The 24,413-nt window shown below is 38.7% G+C and overlaps 1 protein-coding gene and 1 long non-coding RNA gene across 3 annotated transcripts in view; one reads left to right on the top strand and one right to left on the bottom strand.

Annotated features, from left to right (window-relative positions):
* Nucleotides 1-18,498, bottom strand: part of IPO8 (importin 8) — a 68,945-nt gene extending 50,447 nt beyond the window's left edge. For both annotated transcript variants that reach the window (XM_033222529.1, XM_033222530.1), the window contains exons 1-5: nucleotides 18,069-18,498; nucleotides 13,028-13,109; nucleotides 6,747-6,903; nucleotides 3,764-3,922; nucleotides 2,615-2,771 (exon numbers count right to left, since the gene is read on the bottom strand). In XM_033222529.1, the coding sequence (XP_033078420.1) occupies nucleotides 2,615-2,771; nucleotides 3,764-3,922; nucleotides 6,747-6,903; nucleotides 13,028-13,109; nucleotides 18,069-18,152 (639 nt within the window). In that variant the 5' untranslated portion in view covers nucleotides 18,153-18,498. The remainder of the gene's footprint in view (nucleotides 1-2,614; nucleotides 2,772-3,763; nucleotides 3,923-6,746; nucleotides 6,904-13,027; nucleotides 13,110-18,068) is intronic.
* On the top strand, nucleotides 17,601-20,985 carry LOC117090332. The gene is made up of 2 exons (XR_004439973.1): nucleotides 17,601-17,866; nucleotides 18,380-20,985. It is a non-coding gene; the product is annotated as an uncharacterized LOC117090332 (long non-coding RNA).
* The last annotated feature ends 3,428 nt before the right edge of the window (nucleotides 20,986-24,413 follow it).

Below are 24,413 nucleotides of genomic sequence, written 5' to 3'. Positions count from 1 at the left end.
TAGGCTATAGCATCTACATTTGTGTAAGTATACTCTACAATGTTCACACAGGGACAAAAATTACCTAACAAGGCATTTCTCAGAATGTATCCCCAGAGTTAAGTAACACATGACTGTACACGTACAAAGGTAGGAATAAGAGAAGAAGGTGGGGGAGATGAAGGGCTTTATGGGCTATATTAAGAAGTTCACGGCCGGGCGCGGTGGCTCAAGCCTGTAATCCCAGCACTTTGGGAGGCCGAGACGGGCGGATCACGAGGTCAGGAGATCGAGACCATCCTGGCTAACACGGTGAAACCCCGTCTCTACTAAAATATACAAAAAATTAGCCGGGCGAGATGGCGGGCGCCTGTAGTCCCAGCTACTCGGGAGGCTGAGGCGAGAGAATGGCGTAAACCCGGGAGGCGGAGCTTGCAGTGAGCTGAGATCCGGCCACTGCACTCCAGCCTGGGCGACAGAGCGAGACTCCGTCTCAAAAAAAAAAAAAAAAAAAAGAAGTTCACACTGAATTCTAAGTGTATTTGGGAGCCATTTGGATTTGATATAGGGAACAGAGAAGAAGTAGGCTGAAGGTTAGGATGAGCTTCTGTATAGAATATCCACGTGCCCTGTACAAATATTATAAATGCTACTTAGACAACATCTGTTGTATTACAATTTAATTTTATTTGAGGCGGAGTCTCGCTCTGTCACCCACGCTGGAGTGCAATGGTGCAATCTCGGATCACAGCAACCTCTGCCTCCTGGGTTGCAGCGATTCTCCCACCTCAGCCTCTGGAATAGCTGGAATTAGAGGCACCCACCATCATTCCCGGCTAATTTTTGTATTTTTCTAGAGATGTGGTTTCACCATGTTGGCCAGGCTGGTCTTGAACTCCAGACCTCAGGTGATCCGCCCATCTCAGCCTCCCAAAGTGCTGGGATTACAGACCTGAGCCACCACACCCGGCTGCTCATACTTTTAAAAACAAAATTGTCTCCCCCTTCTCGAATTATCGCTTTTTACTTATGTCAGCATTATAATAGTGGCTTCTAATGCCTTCTAAATTTCTATTTCCCAGAGGAGAATATTAATGTATTAGTACATAATAGATGACCAAAATGGTTAAAAATATTGAGGTTTTTCAGGTTTTTAACAAGTATAGACTGAGAAAAATATGTAGATTCTGTCCTCTTAGCAAACCAATTAGAGGTAGAGGCTTTACCTCTACCTCTAATGAATCTCTACCTCTACCTCTACCTCTGATGAAAAAATATTTCATCAGCCTTTGTCTTACTTCCCAATTTCTAGCTGTTTCTCCCAATAAAAAAGGGAAGTCTGGCCTCTGAATATTATTTCAAAACAAGTGAGAACATATTCTCCCAGTATTCTAGTTTCTTCTCCTCTCACATTTGACTCCTTCCCCCTTCTCTTTCCCTGCAAAAAGTCTGCTCTGGGGGAAAAAAAAAATCTGCCCCAGACTACCCCTATTAAAAGTTTAAAAGATGAGGCTTTAATAAAAATATAAACCTTTATTAAAACAAAATATTCTGGGGCGGACGCAGTGGATCACGCCTGTAATCCCAGCACTTTGGAAGGCCGAGGCGGGCAGATCACGAGGTCAGGAGATGGCGACCATCCTGGCTAACATGGTGAAACCCGGTGTCTACTAAAAATACAAAAAAAGAGCCGGGCGTGCTGGCAGGCACCTGTAGTCCCAGCTACTCGGGAGGCTGAGGCAGGAGAATGGCGTGAACCCAGGGGGCGGAGCTTGCAGTGAGCCGAGATCACGCCACTGCACTCCAGCCTGGGCGACAGAGCCAGACTCCGTCTCAAATGAATGAATGAATGAATGAATGAATGAATAAAAAGTAAAATATTCTGAAACAGTTTAAGTATCTAAGTCAATAAAAAGCCAAAGACGGATCCAAACTATCTTGGTTTTTGAGCTCAACAAAACCATCCTCTTCTCATGACAAATTCAACTAGAAAGCATGTAACAGAGTTTAATTCATTCATCAAACAATTAAGACTGAAAACAATTATTCTTCCTCCAATCAGACCTAAATAATTTACCCAAGCCTTTCAAGGATTGATGTTAAATATTTTTATATTTCAAACATATTCCATCTTTCTAGATTCCCATGTTGGTATCCCTTATAGCATTCAGATATTTTTTTAGGCAGTATTTTAAACCAAGGAAAATGAGCCTTAAATCTTCTGTTAGCTTTGAGTCAAATGCAAAGAAACTACCATCAATATGATTTCCCAATAGAAGAGGGACTCTCTTCTTCTTTACCTTCTTCTTCTCTCATAACTAATCTACAGGCAGGAATGCTATAGAACAGATAAGTCGAGTAATCAGGTTTTAGAGCAGGTAGGTTTACCTACCCTGGTTGTGCTTTACCCATGATTTCAGACACTAGAGTGAAATGCACACAGGGGCAGATCTGCCATTGAGATGATCTTGGGCAATTTAATTTCTGTGAACCTGTTCCTCAAAAGCATTTTTTAAAGAAATATATGGGAGAATATATAATAATTTTTAATAATAAGTGATTACTTACTGAGCATTTTCCACGTGTCAGGCAGAAATACAGGACTCCATATTTGTTTTCTGCAATAGAAACCTACCTGAACAAGTGCATAAAAGATTTTCAGAATTTGTTTCTGCAGTAATACAGAATAATAGGAGGAATCAGGAAGGAGCTGCATGATTTGTTGCTGAATACGAGGCAGGAATATCTGCATTGCTATTATAAGAGGTTCTCTCTCTTCTGCTTTCTTATATCTACATGAGCAAAGACAAAAACAGAAAAGTAATTTTTCCCACCCAAAGAACTATCAATAATAAATTAGAAAATATTTTTAAATACATAAAACTAACAAAACAAAATCATTAACGTTGGCTTACAGTTTCTGTTTGAATTGCTAGAATTAAGTTGAAAAGAAATTTAAAATAACACATCCTGTTTTAGCCACAGTTTAGACTAGTTTAAAGCAATTCGAGACTATTTTGCATTTTTCCTACATGAATGTTTCTAGTATTTAAATTAATTTTCATCAAGCCAAAATCCATACTATAAAATACAAGTTGCTATGCTATTTTAAATAGACAAACTACGTAACAAATATGGGGGAAAATGTTTTTTTCTTATATTACCCTAAATTGAGCAGTTAAAAGAGTTTAAAATTTAGTTGCTCTTAGATCACTTTAATTGCTAGAAATCTGAAATATTTTCTAAAAATTCCGTAAGTAGAGTAGGAACTAAAAGAGGAGAACTACAGGACTTTATATGCACATGTAGCAATCTTCCTAGAAACCAGAAAGCAATACTATTAAGTGTGATATTAGTCCTCCACCTACCCAAACTGCTTTTATGGAAAAGAATGTCATTAGCAAAGAAACGTTAACATTTTCTATCTTGCATCCAAAAAAGTACACGTTTTGGTTTACTTAATATACTCCCTAGAAGACAAATATTAAGGTATCTCTGTATCAGAGTTTCCAAGGAAGCTGTTAATAAATGGTCCTGTGCAACTAACAAGTTTTTGAAGTGCTTCATATTATATCACTATCTCAGAGGTTAGCAATATCTATCAGCATATTAAAGTTTCTTTCAATAACTGCAGCAAATAAACACATTTAAGCATGTTTAACCCAACATTTCCCAGACTAATCTGATAACCTGTGCAGAACATCCACAACAGACCACTCTATGCAACTTAATTATTTCTAAGTTACACAAGGCTGCTTTCTTCAGCCAATGGAAACCAACTTACTCATATGTCTTCACCAGTTGATACAGACATAATAAACTGCCAAGCCAGCTTCCACTGCTCTGTGATTGCAAGTAATAGTCTATCTTGTCGACCACTGCTGGCCAGTGACCAGGAAAATCATGTTTTATGATGGCACGGAGACACATTGTTAACTGGACTCTACAAGGTAGGGAAGAAAAGTCCAAAATCTAAGTAGTTATAACTTAGATTATACTAAGAAAATACTATAACTTAGATTATACATAGAAAATACTATGTTTCAAAGCCTTCTAATATTTTACATAAAAGTTTGTTATCTCCTATTTACCTGTATTATATAATTATATATGTGGGATGGGGAAAAGACATATCTAAAAAAAATCTTCAGTGGCTCAACTTGCTGAAAATAAACAGAATGGGTGAGTTCCTAAAATGAATGAAACCTTTCAAACTATCTTATCCTAAATACAGTTCAAAAATTTTTTTAAATAGTTTAAAATTTTCAAAAAACTCCAAAGAATCTACCTCCGCTCTGTAAAATTTCCCAGCTTATTATATCTCATATTTTGGTTACCATATCCTAAATGGGGAAGAAAATAACACTTCAAACAGACAAACTTAGTCTAAAGAAGGTACAAGTAAGTACAAAGAAGGCCTACATAATTGTGGAAGCTTCTCTATGGGCCAAAACCTTGAACTCATCCTTTATCAGTTAAAACCCAACACCGTATGTTGAATCTGTCCAAAACAGTCTGAGATACTAATTTGTGTATCCCGAGTATAAGAAAGAAACATGTATTAGCGAGGCAATTCCTGAAGAGGAGACCTAAGAGCTACTTCCAAAGAAATAAATGAAAAAGCCAACAGAAGATACATAAAACAGAGGAAGAAAATATTCCTTTAATAAAACCACAAAGTTAAATGCTAAAATAGGTTATCTGATAACATAGATCAGTAATCATTTCCTCAATGAGATTTCCACTTTAACTGAAACTGAAAAGAAAACAGGGACAAAAATTTCTTTTCTACAAACTATCAATTCAATGTTATCACCAAATATGGCCTTACATGACATTTTCAAATAGTTAAGAAACAAATCTGGCAAAATTAGGATTCCACAATGCAACTAAAAAAAAGAAAGCATTTTCAGTTGAACAACCAGTAACTCAGATTCACTTAAACTGGTAAAATTAAACAAAATGATGCCTTTTCTTCACATTATCAAATCTATTTGAAAAATCCCTTTGTAATACTCCTTAACTTTGAGAATAGGTGGAAGAACTTTCAACAATGATTATAGTTAAGCCTTAAGGACATAAAAGGGGCAAAGTCACAGAGAACTGTCCCATAATAAAGATAAAAATCTCCTCTAGTGCCAGTAGTAGCTGCTCCTTTAAACAATAAATGTCATATTTGTATACAATAAAACTGAAGCTTTTCATTTTTTTAAATCTCATTTTCAGGTTGATCCTCCCAGTCCTTTCTCATTCCAAGCAAAGGATGGTTATGAAAGGCCATCCTTCATGCATTACTGTGTAGAGCCACTCGAAGATTAAGGGACTTCTGAAAATGTAAGATTTTGAAAATAAATGGATACATGATGGTACCACAGGGGTATCAGTCCCATGACTGGCATTTGGGCAACCAATGGGAATAATAGTGATTTATTTTTAACCAGTACACCTATTTTCTCCTCTTAACAAAGTAATTGCTCTAAGGGTTCAATGCTTGTTCTCCTTCCTGTTACCCATCATACTTTCTTCCTTTTCCACTGCTTATGTCATGATGGCTATTAGATACTCAGAGCTAACGTTATATTCAACCTCTTGACATTAAAAAGTTTCATTCCTCTACCACTGTTTTCACCTACTTGTCCCTGCATTTTCAAAAGATACCTAATTACTATCTCGTATGTTGAAAAGAATTTGTTTCTCCTATTTTAAGACCGCAAAATTTTTTTTTTTTTTTTTTGAGACGGAGTCTTGCTCTGTCGCCCAGGCTGGAGTGCAGTGGCCAGATCTCAGCTCACTGCAAGCTCCGCCTCCCGGGTTCACGCTATTCTCCTGCCTCAGCCTCCCGAGTAGCTGGGACTACAGGAGCCCGCCACCTCGCCCGGCTAGTTTTTTGGATTTTTTAGTAGAGATGGGGTTTCACCGTGTTAGCCAGGATGGTCTCGATCTCCTGACCTCGTGATCCGCCCGTCTCGGCCTCCCAAAGTGCTGGGATTACAGGCTTGAGCCACCGCGCCCGGCCGACCGCAAAATTTTTAACTACACAGCTGCTCTGTCCAATAGAGCAGCTGCTAGTTACATATGCACACTTTAAATGAATCAAAAGTAAATGGAATTAAAAATTCCGTTCCTCAGTTACACTAGCAACATTTCAAGTGCTCAACAGTCATTGATGCCATGTGGCTAATATTAGACAGCACTAACACAGAACACTGTCACTGCAGAAAGTTCTGAGGGACACTATTGCTCTACGGCATCTAATCTATGATTTTCCAAAAACTGGAGACAATTCTTCTAGTTAATACCTACTCTATCCTGTCTTCTCTGAAGGAAAACATGCTCAATTCATAAATGTGAATAAAAATACAGGGAAAGATTAAGATAGGTGGTAGGTAAAAATTCCCAGAATCAATCTCTCTGTATCAAAGAAAAGAAAAGCAGGTAGTAAAAAAATCAAGAGATCATTACTAAGAATAAAGGTCATTTAAGTAGCAAGATTTACACAATTGTTTTGGTTAAGTATGATTTTTTTTTTAATCTTACCTCTTTTTGTGGCAACATATGGCAACAAAATCTTTTCCAAAACATCTTCAGGCAAAGAATTACAAATGCAAAGACCACTAAGTAAAATAACATTCTTTGAGTGTCCCACTTTATTACTTTACCTCTTTAGAAAAAGAAACATGAGTCTGAGGATTAGATCCAACAGCACCTACCCTCAGATCTAAGCATTTCATGCTTTCTAGTAATCCTAAAGATATAGCACCACATACCTCACTAAATCTGGAGACCGAATTATTCCTTCCACAATGTTATCACGTATTTGCTGGCGATCGTTTTCGTGAATGTTGAATGGAAATATTGCTTCTCCTGGTGGAGGTTCTCGATCTGGCCAGTATTGTGTCACCATGTTCTTCAGGTAAATGGCAGCTGAGTTTGAGAAAAAATGCTAATGTAGCCGTACCAAAAAGGATGGCTTTAATTCAGCCTTATAGAGCATGAAAGTCCAAACCCTTCAATGTTAAACATGAAACCCAGCAAAAATGGATACTCTTCCAGGTACAAACAGTGAAATCAGGAAGGGCAAGTGGATAAGAATTTAAAGGTTTCACTTCAGCTAGTCTAAGCAGAAAATATTTCATTAAGTCAAGATCCAGAGCTTACAGGAGAGGAAAATTATCTAGAAATCATGCATAGTAAACATACTTTGAGATCATAAAATCATACTTTTTGCAATGCCTAATTCTGAGGTGACAACAGGTAAAGTTCTACTTTCCTTCATGAAGGTGGCTTTTTTGGTTTTTTGTTTTCCCACTGGCTACTATCAAACACTAGCATTTTAGAGTATCTCTGCTTTTTATAGTATCGGTAATTTTCCTCCAACCTTTTTGAAATATTTACTACTTGTAAATATAATAGGGAAATGAACATCAGCCTTCAAAAATTTTTGGAAAACTCAAGAAATTTTGATATGTCCTCATGTATCAAAATACATAATCTGATTTTGTTCTATTCTTTTTAATTGTTTTCAACTTTTAACAAAAGCCTTCTGAAAGAAACAGGCTGACATATTGCTACAGCATTTTAAGAAGGAATGTGAAGCTTTCTTTTCTTTTTTTTTTTTTTTTTTGAAATGGAGTCTTGCTGTGTGATCTAGGCTGTACTGCAGTGGCAAGATCTTGGCTCACTGCAACCTCTGCCTCCCGGGTTCAAATGATTATCCTGCCTCAGCCTCCCAAGTACCTGGGATTACAGGCGTGTGCCACCACACCCAGCTAATTTTTGTATTTTTAGTTAGACAAGGTTTCACCATATTGGCCAGGCTGGTCTCGAACTCCTGACCTCAGGAGCCTGACCTCAGAAGCCAGTGCACCTGGCCAGAATGTGAAGCTTTCTAACCACCCCAGTTGAACAGTGAATGTAAGTAAATACTTATAATGTCGTGTGTGTGTGTGTGTGTGTGTATAAGAATAAAGATACATGATTTGGAAAGCAGCATAACTTTCTTCCCTTAAGCTTCTCTTCTTTCCCCACCCAACTCTTTCCTCACCCAACTTTTAACATAAAACTATATTGGTGACCCGGTTTAGTGGCTCAAATCTGTGATCCCAGCCCTTTGGGAGGCCGAGGCGGGTGGATCACCTGAGGTCAGGAGTTCGAGACCACTCTGGCCAACATGGTGAAACCCTGTCTCTACTAAAAATACAAAAATTAGCCAAGCATGGTGGCAGGTACCTGTAATTCCGGCAAACTGCTTGAACCCAGGAGGCGGAGGTTGCAGTGAGCCGAGATCATGCCACAGCACTGCAGCCAGGGCAACAGAGCAAGACTCCATCAGAAAAAAAAAAAAAAAAAGCTAAATTGGGTAGTAAAAGCACTATATACCATGAGGAATACACCAATACGTTCTACATTAACTAAAACATAAAAGAAATTTAGTGAAATTATGAACTTGACATCCTGTAAGCTCTTCTTTCGTTAGTTTTGAGTAGCTAAAAGTTCTGAAAAACTGTTCCATCTATGATTTCAATTTATTTGGGTAAAAACAAAAATTATATAAAGCGGGATGTGCGTTAGGGTTTTCTCTCTTCCCTTACTTGTTTTTAATTCAGACCACACAGGCTCTAGACTAAGTACCATGTCTTATCGGGTACAGTCATTATATTATGTAATAGTGACTAGCAAATAATACCTATTCAATAAAAATGTATAGACTATTCAAAAAATAATGAATGAATGATCTAAGGATATGAACCAACATGTCAGCAGTTCAAACTGATTTCACAGGATTTGGGGTTTTTTTTGAGACACGGTCTCACTCTATCACCCAGGCTGGAGTACAGAGACACAATCACAGCTCACTGTAGCCTCCACTTCCAGGGCTTAGGTGATCCTCCCACCTCAGTCTCCCAAGTAGTTGGGAATACAGGCGTGCACCACCATGCCAGTTAATTTTTTGTATTTTTGTAGAGACAGGATTTTGTCATACTGCCCAGGCTGGTCTTGAACTCCTGGGCTCAAGTGATCCACCCACTTTAGCCTCCCCAAGTGCTGGGATTACAGGCATGAACACCCAGCCTGATTTCACAGGATTAATCTTTGCAAAAAGAAAAATCAACTATATTATTCACAAAATCATTTTGATCCCTACAGAACTAGTCTTGAAAACAAAAAGCAATCTTTAGACAGTAAAGATACAGACATGGTAAAATCATGGGCTTATTTATGATTTAGTCATTAAATACTATTAATATTAATTTTATAGCTGAAAACTTTTAATTTAAAAATTATGGTGCATCAAACAAGACAGGCTTTAAAAAAAGCACACTGACTAATTTGTATATGCCTAAATAAATGTACAATTAGGTAAAATAAAATTGAAAATATATTAAAAAGAAAATTTAAATTACTATTATGGATAATTATGGATTACTAAGGATAAAGGAAAAATATCAAAGATAATTGTTACCATATCAATCAATAATCTAAAAACCTCCCTTTAATCATTTAATTCAAGTACGTAACAACAAACCATTTGCCAGAACTAAGAAACAAAGGACTAATATCATCTTAATCCAATTCATAAAGGAAGTATTAAACTTACTTAAAATACAAGGAGCATCCTTGTATTTTAATAATAGATTAAATAGAGAAGAAAATTTACAAATGGCACTTAAATTTAGGATAGTTGTAATATAGAATTTTACAAATGTATTTCAGATTCTATGATAAAAAATGGCTGCTCCAAGATAGTTTTCCTACAAAATCCACTCACCATTTTAAGCATCATAAGTTGAAATTAACTTTCTAAAACACAAACACACTTTTCTCCTTCAGCACAATGAATCATCACTTAAGCTCTGGACCCAGAAACACAACAACAGAGGTCAACTGGGTTTCATAACCTCAAAGTGAAGAAAGTACTGTTATCTCAGTGGGCAGAATGCCACGCTTTTAAGTTGATGTTTCTAAGTCTTGCTGTTTTTCCTTGTAATTTTGTAGCCCTTCTCTCCCTTATTACTCTGTGAAAGGCTAGATTAGATAACAAATGTGTCAATTATATCAAAATAATATTAAATAGATTCTGAGTACAAAGGACAAAGCTTTCTACAAATAAAATGCATGAATGTTAATAAAAGTTTCTTAAAGTGCTTCTGGACTGATCAGAGGCATCTTTCTGTTTATTTCTACGTTCTGCACTCTATAATGCTGAGGTCAATCTTAACAAATAACCTCTGAACAAATAACCACAGAATGAATTGCTGTATCTTCTCCCTGTCCATCCTTTGGAAACACAAACAAAAAGAAAGAACAAGACGCAGGCAAACACAGAAATCAAAAACCATGCTATTTTTTTAAATGACAGTCCCACATCTGTCACCACTGATGACCTCTTCAGGTCTAATACCTCTCAACCACCACTTTTAAATCCAAACTACTCTCTGCTTCTCATAGCAAGTCCAAAATGCACTGAAGAAAGTACATTTCTGAGCCTAAATTTACATATATTAGAGAAATTTTACTAAAGAGTCTCTTCTCTTCAGAGGTAAGGAGTAAAAAATTAGAAACAAAAGTGACTTGACATTCCAGATCATAACTATCCTAAATTTAAGATAGGCTTCCTTCACTGAACATAATATTAATAATGCTATTATGCTTATCAACACCTCAAAAGAAAAGCAGCAGACCAAAGTTTGTTCAAATTTTTTTGTTTTGCTTGGCAACATCAAAATACTGAATTTTTTCCTGTTTCTTGAAAACTCACAGTAAGATAAGAAAGGACATTCACCAGTAAGCACGCTTGATGGTAGCAAGAACACTTTACATTGCCACAAACAAAAGAGAAAAAGTATTTTGCAGATGTATTTCCACTTAACATTAGCATAATTTTTTTTTACAGCTTTATACAGGCTTTCTTTTAAAGCAAAAATCAGAGCATTCTTTTTTAAGTGTCATGCTAAAGATGATAAATTATGTGTCTGGGTGTCTCGAAGCATCCTTATATTTTAATAATAGATTAAACAGAGCAGAAAATTTATAAATACTACTTAAATTTAGGTTATAATGTAGAATTTTTAAATGTATTTCAGATTCTATGACAAAAATGGCTGCCCTAAGAAGGTTGCCCTAATAAGTTAGGAAATAATCACCAAGATAAACTTTATAAGGTAGTTAACAGATTTGAAATCTAAATTACGAAAAAAAAAATTATGAAGAAAAAATGTCTTTCAATGTTGTTTACATTTTACATCAAAACTTCATTAAGTTGTACAGAGTTGGTAAGGATTTGGGGAACCTAGCATTCTAATGCACTGCTGGTAGAAAATGTAAACAAAAGCAACTTAGTGAGAAGATTCTAAATTCTAAATGTCATAAATATCCATTAGCCTAGCATTTCCCCCTTTTTATAATTTATTCTATAAAAATACCCCCACAAGTACCTAGATACACATCCAATGACACTCATTTAGCATTGCTTCTATCAACAATGAAAAAAAAAACGACAACAAGCAAAATGTCCATCAGTATCAAATTGTTTAAGTAAACCATGGTAATTCTTATATAAAGAAAAACTGCACAGCTGTTATAAAGAATGAAGTATGTATATGCACTGACTTGGAGCAATCTTCAAGGGTACATGGTTAAATGAAAAAAAGGAAACTGTAAAACATCATGTGTAATATAAACAAAAGAATTGGAGAACCATGCATCAAAGCTGATGGCAGTCATCTTTGGGTGTATGAAGAACAATGTAAGGTATAAACTATGTTTTTCTAATGTTTCCATGTCATTAAAGGAAGGCATTAATGTAATAACTTGTTTTAAGATCTTTTAAAATGTTATTTCTTAAATGCTTCATAGGAATTTTACAATGGCCCTATAAACACTTAGGTTTTTAAAATAGGTTCCATTCAATAAAATGTTGTTTCAGAACAGCCCTATTTTATAAAACAAAGATGAAACAAGTGCAAATTATGGTTTCAAAAATTTACACAGAAGTCTTGTAAACCTTATAAAAGCAAAAAATAATTCCAACATCAGTGTTTTTCCATAGGATTTTCTTTTTTATCTTAACCACAAACGGATCTTTTAGGAAATCATATATAGTGTTACAGATCTTCCCAAAGCTTAATATTTATCTTTTTATTCTATGTTCAAATAAAATTAAATACTTTCATCAGCATGTAGATTATGACTCCATTTCTATAGAACTGTTCATTGATCCTTCTACCTGAACACATGGAAAAAGGCTAATGTTCACCTAACGTTAATGATGGTCATTTCTGAGTAGTGATGGTGGTCATTTTTGAGTAGGGATGGCCATTTCTGAGTGACGAATGCTGGGTAATTTTACTTCCTTCTTTGTATTCTTCTAAATTGTCCAAATTACTTATGCGTATATGTCACTTACATAACAAGTCTTTTTAAATATTTTTAATTAGCTATTGTCGTTTACCTTGTTTAGCTTTTGATTATTATCTTCTGAAAATTCATGACACTCTAAGGCTCTAATTTTTAACCTTCCAGGCACTGATGACCAGTCCATAAAAAAACAAGACAAAAGAACAATATACAGCATCATGAAACACCGTAAGATCCCACAGACTTAAAAGTAAGTTTCATGTTTAAAACAGTCCTGCTCCACAGTCACCTGGGTTAGGAACATCTGGGCAACACATTACCTCCACGATTTGCCACATAACAGAGCTTGAATTCACATATATAAATTCACGGTCTTAATCTATGGGCCCAGAGGCTAGGCTACCAGAAATCATAAAACATTAGGAAGATTAGCTATTAAAATTGAGAAAGCTAACAAAAATAAGGGCAAAGTTACAGAGGCAAGGAATTGGTGGGTGGAAGGGAGAGGAGGAAAAAAAAGAGCTAGAGGATATTTGAGAGCTCAGTATCTACCTCTAAATTTCTGAGGGAAAAGAAAGTAAGTTTTTAAGTCACTTTATTTTAATAAATTACAGATATTTTAAATTAAAATAAAACTCTCATTCTACTGTCACCTATAAATAAATTTATAAAGGATAAAAAACCAACTCACCTGCCTGTCGTACTGGGAATTCCACATGGTCAGAGACTATAATCCGAAGTAAACTGGGGGCAAAATTGATAATCTTGTAGGACTGAAATTACAAAGAAATGTTTTATAAAATAGGGCAATATAAGTGAGTAGCTTATAAGTTAGCACCGGTTACTGAATACATTACTGTCCAAATAGAAGAAAAACTTTTAAACTGAGACAAACCCTTCAAGGCAAAATGAAGATTACTAAAATACTTCAAGTCAAAAAATTTTCCTGAGTAGAAACTGACGAATAAAAGAATATGAACATTTTTATGATTTTTTTTAACATATTGTCAGAATGGTCTCCAGAAGGAGTATACCAATTTACGATGATAGTGTCCATCTATCTAACACAGGTATCATCATTCCTTTGAAACTTTAATGTTTTATTAATGTTCTCAATTGCATTTTCTCTATTACTAAGGAGGTTAGATGTTTCCCTCTTTGTTGGCTGTTTTTTCTACAAATTCCTTACACCCTTTATCCTTTTGTAAATGGAGTATTTGCTTTATTCTTAAGAAATGCTAAGAGCTATTTATGAATTTAAAATCTCAATCTTTTATTTGACCTATACATGGCAAGTATTTCTTCCTAGATCATTTGTGCTTCAATTTTGTTTATGGTATTTTTGACAAACAGAAAACAAAAAAACAAAGGCTACAGGAAATAGGAGACCTAATAGAGCAAAACAGAGTAGGTAATGTTACATAGTTGAGCATGAGCAATGGAGAGAAGCCAGTCCAGATTGGAACAGTGTGACTCACGAGACGGTGTTGAGCGCTCCGTCATCACCAGCTGCCCTCTACTGCTGTACTATCTTTTAAACTTAATGCCTAAGTGAATCTGTGGGGATGAAGTTCCTGCTCTGCCCTGTGGCCTGAGTCACTTCAACCCACAGGTGTGCTCTACTTTGATCTGCTCCTGAGTTTGGGACCTTCAAAGCAAAAAAAATGCAGAGCATCCACTCCTTCTGATCACATTATATCCAGATTTACAGTACCTGGACTATAGTACAGTCCTGTCACATTCCACAGTCCACATATGCCTTTGTCCACTGACATTCATTTGAAAAGACTCAAATTCCAGTGAGGCCAAACCAGACAATGACCCAGAGAGTCTGTGTAGCCCACCCCTCTCCTCAGAGCCTGGATCTACGGGGGCATCCCTTTCAACACACAGCTAGGTTTGGGCATATTACTCATTTTTTAAATTAAAATAGCATCTATGAAGGTAAATGTTTGATTACAAAATTAATTTGGAGACAAGTGGCATTTTTAAAGTATTAATCCTTTTCATCCAAGAACATTGTGCTTTCCAAATCTTTCTATATCCTTCAAAAACATTTGAATGATAATTGTTCTTCCTTTCATCCTGTGTAGTCTTCAGATCTCAAATCTGTGGCATGTAAATTCTTTTTTATCCATAATTGAAACCATCAGAATTTTAAAGCAGTTTTTAAGAAAACAGATTTGTTCCAACAACAGTTGATAGGAGGCAAAATTAATACAGATTCACCCAGCCTTCACCTTCTACATATGCATTATAACTCATGTTTATAACTTTCTAAATACTGAAAGATCTTGTCATGAATCGAAGATTAAAACACCTATATCGTTTATTCTAATCATAAAAAAAACTGACTTCCGTTATTTGTTTAAAAATCTTATTCCACACATACAAAATAACCTTTACACCTAAATAAATGCTACTTATTTGAAAGTAATATACCTATTGCAGAGACTACTTTTATTTCAACACTGTTGCCATTGTACATATTTTGAAACTCCCCTTTTTGCAACTGTCTGCTATTTTTAAAAATGTCAGAAACCTTGTCTTCTTTCAGCATTGATTCATTCTATGTTAGCTTGGCCAGCTAAAACATTCAGGGATAAAATCAGATATATGTTCATACTACTTTACTCAGAAATAGTTACCCAATTTCTTTGTGCCTCTTCAGGCTTTGAGTTTCTAAAAAATAAATAAGACTAATTTCTCAATGATTTCCTGAGGATATTTTGTATCTGTGAAGTTTTCTGCAAATAAGCAGTTTGCTTAACTAAATGCTGCATTTATGAGAACTCAAAGCAAAAAACTGATGTCTCCTTCCATCCTCTGACTCACTGCTCTGCTGTATTAACCTTTCTAGTCCTCCAGCACGCCAAGTTGAGGGCCTTTTCTGAACCATTATTCCCTCTCAGTCCTCCAGCACATCAAGTTGAGGGCCTTTTCTGAACAGTTGTTCCTCTCAGTTCTTTGCCTGGCCCATTCCTTCACAACATCCAACGCTCTACTCAATGCCATTCTTCAGAGAATAGCTATACATCCCAACACTCTTGCTCGGGCTTTACAGCACTTATGACCTGAAATTATATAAGTTACATGTCTGTATCCCCAGCTCCATGGGAACAAATTCTTATACCAATATCTGCAATATATTAACTCAATAAATATATCTGTGCTATTATATAAACAAATTATCTTAATAAAAGGTAATGCAAATGGCATGTACACATGCATGGAAAGCAGATATTCCAAAGCTTGGCGATGAAAGTGAAAACTTATTTCCCTACCGAGGCCACGTGAAGGATAATTTATTAAAAGACGACACCTTTCTGGATGAATTACTTCAGCAAGGTACCTACCCATTCCTATTCCTCTATGCTGCCACTAATAGGACTTCTGGTCTATAGAAAATGAGGAAGACGTATAGGGTTCACGCTTAATATCCTGAGATAAAACTAAAAATACATTTTCCCATAGAAACAATATCACAAATAGCAGTCAGAAAACTAGTCACTAGTAACAGAAAAATGCTGGCCTGAAAAAAATATACAGCTCCAAATGAGAATTTATCCATTGGAACATAGGCTGTTGTGCAGAAGCTGCTTACTTTTCTAAACGGCAATTGACAGATCCATCAGTACACCGCAGAAGCTGCTCCCATTCCCTATGCAGAGCATACTGCTAAGGGGAGATCTAGACTAGTCAAAGAGGTGGACCGTAACCACTTATGGTGATTTACCCACCCATTTATCCAACAAGGTCTGATGTTACAGTGGTGGCAAAGGACAAGCATGCAAAACCCATCATTATACGCATGTTTTACTACATGGTTAGGTGACATTATATTTTGTTCTACTTACAGCCGATTCAAAAACCCTTAAAGCATTTCACTATGCTTTATGTAAAATATAAATGCTGAATGAGTGGTATAGCAATAAGCTACCTTTAGAAATTGCTGGGGAAATCACGGTCTGTGATGAGGTGGGGACACTATGGGGCAGGGCAGAGTGATGATGGAATGGATTTGGACTGAACTACGCCCAAGAGTCTATGGGCATACCACCCTGAATGTGCCTGCTTTTGTCTGAAATACCATGGAAAAAAAACAGGACTGGGTCTTAAATGTTTCCTAGTTCTGCCAGCTTTCTCATGTACTTTTTCCACTTCTATAACATCAACTGTACTTATATACTGATGAATCAGAAAGAAATGAAGGTTAGGTGAAGGACAGGGAAGTGTAACCTGATATCAAAGGAACACCTGGCCTCATTGCGAGAAGGGGGTCATAAACAGGCCAACTCCCCTGTTCATACTAGTAGACTGCAAATTCAGCTCGTTTTGTTCTTCCTAACTAACCCCTGGATTACTATTCTTCCAGCCAGCCAACATACAGTACTTTTACTCTGCAAAGTCTGGGACAGGTACTGACTTCAACTTCCCGCTATTCTAAGTGACAGTCCATTTCTTTTTGAGGCACCAATACATCATCTTTGGGCATTAGTTCAACCCAACCTCCTCTGCATTGGCAGTGTTTTCACTCTCCTTTTTATCTCTGGGGAATCCTGCATTCACACCTACTCAAAACTCCACCTAGATTACCTATTAAAATAATCCCTTTCAAAGATTCCCAACACGCAGCTGCCTTTTAAAGTCAATTCCAACAGAAACATTTACTTAGGACAGTCACACTTTAGTCACACTTCCGGAGGCACAGAATCACCTGGGGGAGCTAGTTAAAATACAACTGGCCCCACCCCCACAGTTTCTGATTCTTTAAGTCTGGACTGAAGCCCCATAATTTGCATAATTTGTAAGTTCTCAGGTGATGCTGAAGCTCCAGGTCCTGGACAACTCTTTTGAGAACCGCAGATTTTGGAATATTTACATTTTACAGGTTATCACAACCTAACACAGCTGTTGCTCCATCCCAGAGGTAGCTCTTAATTCCTACTTTTTAGTAAGGGGTCTATGATTCTCAAGTACCGGTAGGGAAGAAGAGATAAGCTAGAGTTTGGGGTCATTAAAATTTTGAAGTGTGGGGGTAACGCTGGAAAAACGTCAAGGCTAATCAGGAAGAACAGAAGACGGAGGAAAAAAGAAGTCTTACACATTTTAGCATTTATAAGAAATTTCTCCAAACACATCTTGGTTTAATGTGTCCTAGATAAAGCAGTACCACCATGAAAACTGCCTATTCTCCCCAGAGCACTCTCCCAACAGCACTGCCCAGCGCTCCGCAAAACTCGGCCAATCAGTGTCAAAACAGTCCTGCCAACCCGACAGGAGGCGGCGGTGGGCAGAGTGCTCCACAGCAACACCTAAAAAGGGCTGGGTTTGGAGAAAAGATGAACTCAGATTTGAATTGTAAGTAAAATTCCCACCTGCTCCCCAAGTCAGCGCACTTAAGGAAAAGAAATCACATCCTGAAAACACTAGCACAGATTGCAAAAACTGCTTCTTGCGGACCAAGTGGGCTGAACAAACTGCACTGGAGAAGGAAGACGACACGAAGAGGTGCAAAGGTGGCCAACAGGTGCGCGAGCTGCTCGGCAAAGATCCTAGGAGTCCTGCTCTACTGGACCGGGGGGCAGTGGGGAAGGAGGGCGGGACCCGCCGTGAGGCGTCAGCCCCAGCCTGGTGGGGGTGAGGACTAGGGGCGCCGGGGAGGGGGAGCCCGGCCAGCCGGCAGGGGCGCCGCTTCGGCGGAAGAGGGGCGCCGAAGGCCCTCTCCTCACCTGGTTGAGTTCGTTCTCGGCTGCAATCCGCAACTTCGGGTCGATGGTGCCCTTCAGCGCCTGGATGATCCTGTTGAGGTCCATCTCCCCGGGTGGGGGCTCCGCGGCCCCCGGACCAGTAGGCCGGACTGCAGCTTTAGTTTTCTTTTGACCCTCTCAGCCTCCTCTTCCGCGACCCCTGGATTACCTCACACCCCAACCCCCGCCACCGTCGCCACCTGCGGCCACTTGCTGCGCCACTCTGACTCCGCGCCCCCTGTCCTCCCTTTTTCCCCCCCACAACTCCCTCTCCATTCACCCTTTTACGACAGCCGGTGGGAGGCGGGAGAAGGAAGAAGAGGAAGCAGAGCTTCCTTTACGGCGGCCTCTTCCCCCTGGCGTGATGCTATGACCGCCTCCCGTTGGCGGCCGCCATGCTGCTGTACGGAAAGTGGCCTCGGCTTCTTTCCCGAAGAGGAACCTAAGCTCCCGAACTCAGGCAGGCGGCCGCCATCCTTCCGTACGGTAAGCAGCCTCCCGCCTCTTCTCAGGTGAGGAAACTTGAGCTGGCCGGGAGTCTCCTTACAGCTGCTTCCAAATTAAGCATATCTGGATGGTGTGACACTTTTTGTTAGTCCGAGAACTGTATGGGCATCGCAACTGGGCCTGTTTCAAGACAGACTTGTTGGAACCTTCAAATCATGTACCTTACAGGTGAGCAGGGTTCCTCCGTGTGTGGGAGTCATCATTCATTCATTCGCTTTCACTGAACATTTGTTAAACATTTATTTTTGAACCAGAGTACTAGGATTTTTAGGTACCACATTATAACAAGATGAATTCCATGCAAGTTAATGTGAAGGAACTCAAAAACCTGATAGATGAGACAAATATAAACAAAAAAATATTTACAGTGTAGAAATGATAGGGGAGTGCTGGGAAGAGAAGAGCGTGGTCCCTTTAAATAATAGGGATGGGGAAGTTAAGTGCTGGGTAGAGGAGAGTGTGGTCCCTGGCTAGGTTTCCACCCCCACCGACCTAGGTGAGGACTGGCACTCCTGCCTTCCTGCCCAAATGTTGCATTTCCCAAGACCACCCTGGCCTGCCACTCCCCCCATCCTGTGCCTATGAAAACCCCAGACCCTAGCAGGCAGGCACACGGGCAGCCAGACGTCCAGAGGAGCATAAGGGTAGAAGAAGAGGAGCTCGCTGGCACATCCGCAGACCATCCACCGGCAGAACGATGCGGAGTTTGACCCCGGCAGTCGGAAAAGAGCCCGGGGAAAACCATTTCCTTTCTGGGTCCCTCATCTGCTGAGAGCTACTTCCACTCAATAAAACTTCGCACTCATTCTCCAGGCCCACGTGTGATCCAATTCTTCTGGTATACCAAGGCAAGAACCCAGGATACATAAAGCTTGCTGTCCTTGCGACAAGGTAGAGGGTCTAATAGAGCTGGTTAACACAAGCTCCCTCTAGACAAACTAAAAGAGCAGCCTGTAACACATACCCACTGGGGCTTCAGGAGCTGTAAACATTCACCCCTAGACACTGCCAAGGGGTCGGAGCTCCACAGCCTTCCCGTCTGTATGTGCCTCTAGAGGTCTGAGCAGCGGGGCACTGAGGAAGCGAGCCACACCCCCCATGCACGCCCTGTGAGGGGGACAAGGGAACCTCTCCCATTTCAGAAAGATAAAAGTCACGGAAACTGAAAATTACATGCCTGAGAGTTTTATGAAAAATTTTCAGACCTTCTCAAAAATGTAGTGAAAGGTAAGGAGAAAAGTTATACTGTTTCTATCCACTGTGGCCATATCTGGCGCCACAATTTCAATGGCATGAAAATATTAAGGAGCTAGTTTTTCCTGAGGTTAAGCCAGAAGCGAGGGTTCTAATTATATTTAGTAAAGATGATGATGTGGGCGAAACACAGCTGAGGGGACATGATCTTTTCTGGAGCAGGTAATTAAGATAGATTGGGTCAATTAACTGAGTTCAATCGACAGAGTAGAAAACATGTGGCTGAAAACTTGGTGACTTGAAAGCTTCCCCCTCAGTTGGATGCAAAAGTGCTTCGCAGTGAATTTAACATGTCTAATTGCTTCCAGTATTGCCCCTCTTTCATCCATTATTCACACTGTCATCAAAAGAAAGTTTCTGAAAGGTTAATATTGCTATGTCTCTTCCTTGATTTCTCATCAATTTCAAGATAAAATAGAAACTCCTTAGCACTACAGAGTCTTATGAACAAACACCGTTTCACTAAACCACTCTCTTGGACATCATGGTTGTCTAAAAATTTTTTTTACCTCTGAAAATCTTAACTCCAATAGCCTCTTTTATAATTAGAACCAATTCTTCCATTTCTCTCTTCCTCAAAAATTCTAAGCTTATTTTCCAATTCAATCACTATTTCAGTTCTTAGTCTATCCATTACTCACTACACATCATTTTCTGCTATTAAGCCCTCAATTCAGCTTCTTACCTCTAGCCTTGACCCACTGTGCAAACTGACATCACTACAAATATGTGTTCTTTAATCAGACACAACCATCCTATTCATTGCCTTTAATCAGCACCACTTTCCATTCCCTCAGTGGCGTTTCAACTCTCAGGACTCTTCTCAAGCTCCCTACGCCTTCTCACCGAACCCTGCAAAGATAAGCAAAGCCCTCAGGCTCAACTCAACAACAAATTCATCTCTGCTTACCCCTCTCATCTCCTCTCCAGTCTGAACCCAATTCACTCCCATCTCCTCCAGGACCCTGTTCCATAAATCTCTCCTCTCTTAAATGCATTTTTTCACTAAAATAAATTTTAGTCATTATAATGTGCTCACTGTTGACAATGTGTAAGTTTTTTTCCTACCTTTTCAGCCTCTTTCCCTCCACTGATTCAACCTTGGCCTAAAAACATTTCCCCCAGCAAAAAAAAAAAATCTTCAGTAATGCTAATTATTGCTCATTCTTTTCCTCTTCATTCCAAAGAATGGTCTTCATTCACTGTGTCAGCTTACTTCCTATTTATGCTTCAACCACCTATCCCCAGGTTTCTCCCCATCATTTCCCGCTAAAACTGCCAAGCAAAGATGAACACTGACCCCTTTAGGGGCATACCAAATGCAAGAGACATTTTTAGTTCTCATCTTAAATTCTCTCTCTCTCTCTCTCTCTCTCTCTCTCTCTCGTGTGTGTGTGTGTGTGTGTGTATGTGTGGAGAGAGAGAGAGAGAGAGAGAGAGAGAGAGAGAGAGAGACAGAGAGACAGAGAGAGACCGAGAGACAGAGAGAGACCGAGAGAGTTTGAGAGATTAGGGGAGGGTGTCTCACTTCCATTGCCTAGGCTGTAGTGCAGAGGCATGATCACTGCTCACTGCAGCCTCGACCTCCTGGGATCAGGTAATTCTCCCACTTCAGCCTCCAGAATAGTTGGTACCACAGGCGCATGCCACCACGCCCAGCTTTATTTTTAGTAGAGACAGGGTTTTACCACATTGCTCAGACTGGTCTTGAACTGCTAGGCGCAAGCAATCTGGCAGCCTCAGCCTCCCAAAGTGTTGGGATTATAGGTGTGAGCCACCACACCCAGCCTCTAATATCTGGTATCATATTTCGTACTATTTTTAAATTACCTCTTTTCTTGTTTTCTCTTACAGAATACATTCCTAATCCTTTGTTTACTCAATGGCCCAACTCTTTGACGCTTCTCAGGACTCTGTCCTCAGCCATCTTCTCTTTCTTGTCTACCCATTCTTCAGTCATTTCATCCACTTATATAACTTTAACCATCAACTAAACAAAGCTTACAAAACTGGTTATCAGATCTATCTCTTCCCTTAAACTAAATATATCTAAATGCCTATTACATTTCTACCAGTATCTATCCCCCAAATCACTTAAGGCACATGTCTAAAACTGAACTCAGATAGCACTAAAGATGATAGTTTGGAGAAGGGAGAGACTTAAAGCAGTTATTCCAATAACATAAAAGGAGAGATCAAAAACAGTGACACCAGCGAATGCTGGTGAGGATGTACAGAAACTGGATCACTTATATGTTAGTGGTAACATGTACAGTGGTACAGCCATTCTGAAAACAATTGGGCCGTTTCTTTAAAAAACTGAATATGCAACTACCATATGACCCAGCAATTGCACTCCAGAGCACTTGTCCTAGACAAATGAAGACTTGTGCTCATAAAAAAAAAAAAAAAAAAACCTTGTGAGTGTATATGCAGCTTTATTCATCATAACCCAAATCGGGAAACAATCCAGATATCCTTCAGTGGGTGAATGATTATATAAACATGGTACATCTATACCATGGAATACTACTGAGCAACAAAAAGGAATGATGCATGCAACAACCTTGACAAATCTTCTGAGAATTAGGCTGAGGGAAAGAAGCCAATCCCAAAGGTTGCATCTTGTCGAACATCATTTATATAACTTTCTTAAAACTAAAAAAATATAGAACGATCTATAGTTGCTAAGGGTTAAAGTGGAGGTAGTGGCAAGGGGGAAGTGGGTGTGACTATAAAAGGGCAATATGAGGAATTCTGGTGATGGAAATGTTCTGTAGCTTGACTGTATCAATGTCCATATCCCAGTTGTGATGTTGTACTATAGTTTTACAAGATGTTACTGTTGAAGGAAACTGGAAAAATGGTACATAGGATCTATCTGTATCATTTCTTACAACTTCATGTGAATCTACAATTATATAAAAATAAAAATTTTACCCAAAGTACGTGATTAAAAAGAGCTGATGTTCCCATGAAAACTTTGAATGTTTTGGACAGACTCACTGAAGACAAGTTACTCAAATACAATGCCATCAAATTAGGGGTGGCCAAGAAAATAGGAAAGATCAGAAAAAGCCATGAGCTCTCAGATTTTGCTCTCAGATTTCTTGGCAATTGTCTGAAAATGGCTTTCCCTAAACTATAATTTATGTTCAACTTACATATGACTCATTGTTTGAATCGTTTTTTTCACTTTGCATAATGAGAGGATTTCTATACTTATTGATGCCCTCAGCTCGTTTCAGGTAGAATTTGAACCAGTGATATTGTCTTGTATTATCATGGTTTGAAATATGCCTCCCCTCTCTGTGCCTGTTTCCTCATCTGCTTCCAAGAACTGTTGTGGGGACTAGATGAGATAAACCCATGGGACATGTGCAATAAATACATCATTTATACATCTTAAATAGAAGAGAGGCCCTATCGAAAATTGCCGAATCAGACATCATCTCACACATAATAAACAATCCATCAGTACTGGCTGAATGAGTACGTGAATACCTGTGAGAGAGAAGGGGTCCAAAACAGGATATCCACAGTAGGCATGAAGGCCAAAAGATATAAGCCATTTCACAGGAAGAATCAACAGTAATTTGTGGTGGGTTAGGTATACAAAGTAACTAAGGTAAGTCAAGAACAATTTTAAAGTTTCAAGCTTTTATGACCTATGGAAGTCATTAACGAGGGAAAACATAACTAGATTTTGGAGGAAAGATTGAGTTAGCCTTTGGATGTGAACTAGAAGTGCTTATAGTTTACATGGCTAGAGATTTCCAGTGAACAACTCATCAATGAGCTGAGTGAGGAGGCAGGAAGCTGTGGCCAGTGGAAGAGGAAGAAATAAAGGGATGGAGTTAAGAGAGCTGTAAGTCTTATGTGCACATAGGGCAGTTGACATCATAGAAGTGGATGGCATTACTCTAGAAATAAAGCATACAGAATAACTGGCATGATTACAGCTCAAATTACAGCAAGTAAATTTTACTCCAAGCACTGATACCGTGGACTTTTTTGAGATTTAACATTTTAGTCATCTAAATGGAATATCACACAGCTGTCCTCCCCATCTGTTGGCAGCCGCTCTTCTGTTGGTGTGTGTTAACAAGCTTGAATCTAATCCATAAAGAGAAAATGAGAGTTAAAAAACAACACTTAAAAATCCTATCTGTAAGTTTAATAATGCATCTCTTAAATACTATAAAGTTTATCATTAAAAACCTCTGCTCCAAGTGTCTATACTGAGCAGCCGAGTGAGTGGCTTACACCTGGAATTCTAGGACTTTGGGAGACCAAGGCAGGTGGATCACTTGAGGTCATGGGTTCAAGACCAGCCTAGTCAACATGATGAAACCCCGTCTCTACTAAAAATTCAAAAACTTAGCCAGTGGGGGACACATGCCTATAATCCCAACTACTTGGGAGACTGAGGCAGGAGAACCACTTGAATCCAGAAAGCAGAGATTGCGGTTAGCTGAGATCATGCCACTGCGCTCCAGCCTGAGTGACAGAGTGAGATGCTGTCTCAAAAAAAAAAAAAAAAAAGAAGTCTATACTGGCAGAGGT

Source organism: Trachypithecus francoisi, unplaced genomic scaffold, assembly GCF_009764315.1.
Source record: "Trachypithecus francoisi isolate TF-2019V2 unplaced genomic scaffold, Tfra_2.0 Lachesis_group11, whole genome shotgun sequence".
Taxonomy (NCBI): domain Eukaryota; kingdom Metazoa; phylum Chordata; class Mammalia; order Primates; family Cercopithecidae; genus Trachypithecus; species Trachypithecus francoisi.
This window is presented reverse-complemented; position numbering and strand designations above follow the sequence as displayed.